We start from the raw sequence: 6,476 nt of genomic DNA, 5'->3' as shown, positions 1-6,476 counted from the left end.
TCCGACCCGGCTTCTATGGCTAGGAGGGGGCCCTGACCCCCAGGCATCGCTGCTGGGTCAGGCCCCCGTCCTGCCAAAGCACCCGCTACTGGGGTGTCTCCAATACGGGCAGCTGCCCTGGCTGGCTGTGTGGCCAGAAGCTTTCCCCACAGTGCAGCCTGAGGTGTGCCTGGGCTGGGAAAAGCCTCAGCTTGGCTCAGAAGGGCCACCTGCCTTGTGACACTCGGGGCTCCCCAGGGTCAGGTTGTGCCCTTGGCCAGGTGTGTTCCCCAATTTGCTCGCTCCCGTGGGCTGCAGGGACTGGCACAAGTGGAGCTGGGCACAGTTAATGCAGCTCCAGCATCTGGGGCAGCCTGGAGATGTCACTGAGCTGCGGTGTCTCACAGCTGGCTGGTCTGGCAGGCAGCAAAAAGTGCTCCTTGGTGAGCATTGGTGATAAACTGCATTTACAGACCCCTCAAGCACCTTTCAGAGCAGGTCTGTGTTTTTGCACAGGGTAGAGCAGACCTGGTGGGTCTCTGAAGCCACCTCTGGGATGTGGGGCTGTGTCCCCATGCCAGCCTGATGGCAGTGGGGACATCAGGGTCCTGCCCTGGCATTTATTCCCTCAGTGCCTGCCCCGTGCAGGGGCAGCAGGCTCCGGGCTGTTTGCTGCATTTTCATTCCTGGTGCTCGGGCAGTGGAACAGAGTCCTTGAGCAGAGCCCTGTGTCACTCAGAGCGAGCACCCCAGGGGCTCTCCAAGGGCACCTGTGCCTCCCCCATCCCTGCAGGTCCCTTGGCAAGCTGGCACCTGCACAAACCAGTTCTGCACCCGAGAGCCTGGCATCCAGCAGGCAGCTCTGCCTGGGTACTTAGTGAGGAGATCCCTTAAACCACGGGGGTTTTTCATGTTCTTTGAGCAGTGTGGACTCACTGGGTGTTGCTCCCTGCAGGTTTTGAGGCTCTGAAGGAGGAGGCCACCCCCCCAGGCAGCCATGGCCCCCACGCTGGCCACGGCACACCGGCGGCGCTGGTGGATGGCGTTCACAGCCATCATCGAGAACCTGCTCTTCTCTGCCGTCCTGCTGGGCTGGGGGTCCCTGCTCATCATGCTGAAGGCTGAAGGGTTTTATTCCTACCTGTGCTATGGCCTAGGTAAGCATTTTTGGGGCTCGTGTTGGGGTAAGCTGCTGCTGAGGTTTGCTGGTGTGCTTGCCTGCTGCAGGGTGGTGTGGAAGTGGTTGGAGGACGGCTGAGCTCTAGGTTGATCCCAGGGGAGAAGGAAAGGGATTTGTGCTCCTTCCTAAAGGCAGTGGCATCCTTGTGATGGTGCAGTGTGCCTGGAGGTGCTGTTGTTTTGTAGGGTGGTTGGGAAAAGGAGCTTTAATGATGGTAGAACTTTTCTGGATGGCCTTTTCTAGTTGGCCATGAGCTCTTCCTCTGCAAGAGCTCTGTAGGATGATGATTTGTGGGGAGGCTCTCCTGGGTTTATAAGAAGAACTTTGTCTTTAGTGGTGAGAAAACAAGGAGCATGGGCAGTCCAATGCTGCTGTAGAGGCAAATTTGCAGAATTAAATATTGCTGATCATTCCTCTCCTTCTTCAGGCACCCAGGATGTGCTCCAACCAGGCTGTGTTTCTGTGAGGGCTTGAGATTTACCCTCTGCCCCAGCCAGAAGTGACTGTCCCTGTTGCAGACACAGCCTGGAAGGGGAGAGATAAATCTGTGGTGTGGGAATGGTAATCCTGGGAAAACAGCCTGGAGGTGGACATCTATCCCCAGCATGGGCATGGAGAGAATTGTGCACCCCACAGAGTTTGGGTGGTCAGTGGGGTTAAAAGGAACCCGAGGTAAAGGTGTGGTGTGGGTTTGGAAAGCTGCTGTGGTGGCTGAGGGTTTGCATGTGCTCAGAGGAGGGGAGGGCAGAGTGAAGGGAGGCAGTCTGGGCTCTGTCCAGAGATGTGTGATGGAGACTGAGACTGGATCAGCCCATCTGGGGCTGGTGGAGGAAGCAGTTTGTGAAAAGAGCTGGAAATCGGTGCATGGAGCCTCAGCTGAGTGATGGCTGAGAACAGTGGGGGAAAACCTGAGGTATGGGGAAACAAAGTCCAGACAAAGGTACCTGTGAATGATGTGATGATTCTTTGGGTTTTGCTCATTCATCAGCTGCTTATCTCCCCTGCTTTGTGTACCAGGGCCTGGGTTGGTGCACCTGGCAAAAATGCATGTTTGAGTCTTTTATCAGGCGCAGTTTGGCAGCTCCATCCCCATCCTGTGCTGTGCTCTCAGGGCAGTGCTCCCTGTCACTCGTGTCCCCAGGAGCACTCCTGTGTGTGAGGGAGGCTCCCAGTGCCAGGAGACCCTGCAGGACTTCTGTCCAAGGCTGCCGTGTTCTCTCCACACCAGGGAGACTTTGTCACAGCCAAGAGATCACGTTAAACCCATCAGGTGGAGACTTTCTGCCACCCAGATAAAGCACACAGGAGCTGATAAGCAAATGCTGACTGTCTCTGCAGGCAGGCATTTGCTTGTCTGCTTCCTGAGATGTGCTCTGCTGACAAGAACTTCACTGGGGGCCCACCTCCTGCTCTTTGCCTTGACTGCTTTCAGTTTGTCCCAGATCAGTGAGGTTCACCTCGGTTTCTCACTCCTGTTCACCAACCTGTGGCTTCTTTGGCTCTCCCCACGGGAGTGCCCATGCCCACAGACCACAGGGAAGATGCAAATGTTTGGACTGCTGTGAAATTGCTGCCCTGGGGGCAACTGCTCCCTCCCAGTGGCCAACCTGTGTCCTGAGGCAAGAAAGCTTAATCCCTGAGAAGAAATTTGTGCAGTCAAATGTTCTCATTGTCCTCGAATATCTGGCCATCACTTCTGAACTCGGTGATGGCTTGTGATGAGCTGTGGGGGCATTAATCTGTGCTGACTCACTTTCCTTTCTCTGGGTTTGTCCTCTCTGTAAGAGTTTTGTGGGGAAGACTCCTGGCTCCGAGTGTGTGGAGGCTTTCAGTGACCAGCCCCAAAATGAGTTTTTCCTTTGCTGGCATTAGGGTGACCTAGTGGTTGCCTTTTTCAGTGTAGCCTATTGAATCCTGCAGCCAACTTGGCTGGAAGGCTGGTGCAAACAAATCATGACTAGTTGCCTTTGGGCACTTGTTGTTCCTAATGCTGCTGTGGGCATGTAAGTATTGCAAGGAAAAAAAAAATAGAATTTTCCTAATGAGCCAAAGGTTCTTGGCAGGGCTTTCAGTTTGTCAGCATAAGCTCTTGTACTTTGTGATGCTTTCCAATGAAAGGCAAAACTAGACCTTGTCCCTTCTGCAGGCTCTTCTCTGAAGGTAACAGCAGCTGCCCAGAAAGTGCTGCAGTTCATGAAGAACTCCTTGTCTCCCCGTTGAATCCCTTGCTTGCCCTTGGCTCCTCGTGTTGGATTTTACTCACCCATTGTACAAACGTGGGGTCCAATGGCCTCTTAACTCAGTAACACGAGGGTGGAGATGGACACCTGGGGGGAAAAAATCCGAAATAACAAAATATTTTTAGAGCAGTTGTGCAACAGGGCTGGAGTGGGGGGTTGTACCCGCTGGGCCACCTCCTGAGGTATGCTTGAAATTCGCTGACAAGGAGCCTGGTAGTAGCACTTTGTTCCCATTTTAATTTTACTACACTACTACTTGGCCTTTAACCAACTGAAGCAGCATCTTTTATTCGTGCAAGTGCTGACTCCACAGTCTTTATCACCGTTCTGGGCCTTATCAGCTCTGGGGGAATTTGATCAGTCCAGGGCCCTGCCTTGCTATGATGTTTCTGGGACTGGGAAGCTGAACGCTTGGGTCTGACACATGCTTGAAGAAAGAGAAATGTCCTGAACTTGATCATCTGCTCACAAAGAGCAGAGATAAGGGGCACTGAGGGCTTTCCTCTAAGACAGGGCTGCAGAGTACCAAAGGGATGATAAGCTAATTCACTTACAGCGAGTTAACGAGCCCTGACGTGGTCAAAGGGGGAAGGTGCTGCCTTGCAGCTCTCTTCCCTTATTTATCTGAGCTCTGGGTGGGGAACTCGCAGTCTGAAGGTCCCTCACAATCTGGGCAGATATGACAGCTAGGATTTGTGGAAGGGCTGCACGTGTGAGGCTGTAAACAGGAAAAGAGTAAAGGTGGTAAATATTCAGTTTGTACAGGAAACACACTGTGCTGATCAGCAGCTGTCGTGGGAAGGTGCTGGCTGAGAGCAGCTGCAAAATGAAACCACAGCTGGGGAGAGAAGGGGAGCTTAACTGGGACTGTGCCTTGGTCGTGTGAAGCTTTCAGGCACCCAGAGAGGGGGTCCTGGAAGTGCAAGTGGAAGGGCAGGGAAACCCGAATAAATTGCTTTTGCAGTGGTACAAAGCAAGAACATCTCCTCCCAGTTCCCAGAAGTATGACACCATCCTAAAAAGAGAAAACATGTTCTTATGTGGGCAGACTGCAGAATCAGTTGTTTGCACATGTCTTTCAGTGTGCTATTTTTTTAAACCAATACTCCCTGTTCTTCGCCCTTGATTTCTGTCTCTTTTTTTTTTCCCTCCATTTTTTTTTCTTCATCTATAAAAAAAAAAGAGGAGAAAGATGAGGGCGTGCAGGCTGTGACAGAGCTATTGTCAGGGTGGCTGGGGGTGTCTTGCCTGTTTGACTCAGTCTGCTCCATGAAATAAGATGAAAGGAAAGCTGCTCTCTGCCATCTGAGATGGCAGTCACTGCTGGAAAAGCCAGACTCGTTCCTCTGGTAATGTGCTGTGTATGTGCCTGGGATTTGAAGAGGTCAGTAAAGAGCAGTTAATGATTGACCTGCTGCTTGGAGAAAGGATGGCTTTGAATGTTCCAGCCTGAACAAATCCCAGCGATGATCTTGACATAAGTGATTACCCAGGCAGCCTTCTCCTTACCTAAGCTGTCATTCTTTAAATAGTAACTTGAACTACTAATTGGGCAGTAGAAATCCTGCTGCTTGTGTGGGGAGTGCTGTAAAAATAGGCAGCAATGTTCTTGTAATTGCTGGTAAAGACTTGTAGCTTCTGCTGGCTTGTCAGTGAGGCAGCAGTGAGTGAGCACAGCCCCTGTGCTGCTGCCTTGCCCGGGTGTGACACCTCCAGTGCTGCATGCAGGTGGACTTGGCAAGAGGATTTGGGGAGGGCACCACCTTGGGCACAGAGCCAGTCCTTGCCCAGAGCAGTTTTCCAGATGGAGCCAGGCACGTAGGAGATTTTCCCGGGAGTGTGGCACGCACCGATCTGGAGCGGGATCTGAGCTGTGATTGAGGGGAAGCTGCTGTTTGCTGTAGCCAGGTGCATGAGGTAGGTGAGTAGTTAGGCAGGTTCTCTGCCCATTAAGCCCCTCCTAGCTGCGTGTCCTATGCTGCCACTCTCTGTCCTGTGCCAACGAGCTGCTGGCACCCGGATCCCCGCTCGCGGATGAGCCGGCTCTTGGCTGGACCTTGTGCCTGCCGCACACACCTGCAGCCCTTCCAAAATGTTCTATTTATGGAGGTGGCTCAAAGGATCAGGGGATGTCAGGGTGCCAAGGGCTGCTGGAATCATTTTCATTACGCCTCAGTGGATCTTCTCTTGTTGCTCAGGGGCTGCTTCTATTTTCACAAACAATTTGTATTTCCACATAGCGCTGTTGCCTGGCCCCTCCTTGGAGCTGGCACCCAGCAGCTGTAAACAAGGTGGTTGGTACAGGCAAGGAGTGAAGTTTGGTGTCCCATTCCCAGCCTTCCAGTGTTCAGAGAGGGGCAAATTCCTTTGCTGTTTCTGAGCTATGTCCTCATCTCATGCATGCTTGTCATGGTGTGTGCTGTGTGAGCTCCTTGGGACGTGCAGCAGTGAACACATCAAAACATGAACAGGAATTTGTATTCTCCAGCTTTAAAGGCTGAGTATTCCTGCTTGGAGATCTGTGTGGGGAGGGTTACTGAGGCTTTAACACGAGCAGAAGTTATAAGGTCACTGCACTGTTCGTGTCCCTCCACCCTCCTTCCACTCATCAGCTGAGCTATCTCTGGAGAGTGCTGACACAGGGAAACTGCTACTACTTTGTCAATTCCCCCCCTTCCTCCTTGTTTTCCCGAGCTTCACCTCTCACCCACATCTGTTTCCTATGAATTTATCTTTGTGGAGAGCCCAAAAGCCTTGATGCTGTGGGTGAAAACTGCAGAGAGCCTCCCAAAGTCTGTCCAGGACTGATTTCTAAGGATGTGACTCGGGTGCCTCAGTGCACTGCCCTCCGTACAGAGGAGATGCTGCTGGTGGCACATGTGACATTTTGGGGATATTTGTTGCTTACTCTGCCTATCCATGACTAACAGCACAAGAGAAGGGACAGATTAAATTATCAGTGAGGAGCACATGGCAGTCAAAAGGAACACAGGCAGTTAGAAGTAATCTTAGCAAAGATGCTGATGGGAGCAACGTAAATGGGGAGAAATGCCCCAGCCTTCCCTGGGGTGCTGGGA

The 6,476-nt window shown here is 52.3% G+C and overlaps 1 protein-coding gene across 1 annotated transcript in view; it reads left to right on the top strand.

The window, feature by feature from the left end:
* The first annotated feature begins 939 nt into the window (after positions 1 to 939).
* Positions 940 to 6,476, top strand: part of SLC43A2 (solute carrier family 43 member 2) — a 29,609-nt gene continuing 24,072 nt past the window's right edge. The window contains 1 exon segment of the mRNA XM_005425423.3: positions 940 to 1,136. Coding sequence (XP_005425480.1) covers positions 977 to 1,136 — 160 coding nt within the window. The 5' untranslated portion in view covers positions 940 to 976.

The sequence above is a fragment of the Geospiza fortis genome, unplaced genomic scaffold, assembly GCF_000277835.1.
Source record: "Geospiza fortis unplaced genomic scaffold, GeoFor_1.0 scaffold425, whole genome shotgun sequence".
Lineage (NCBI taxonomy): Eukaryota > Metazoa > Chordata > Aves > Passeriformes > Thraupidae > Geospiza > Geospiza fortis.
Note: the sequence above shows the minus strand (reverse complement) of the source record. Positions and strands in the feature narration are given on the sequence as shown.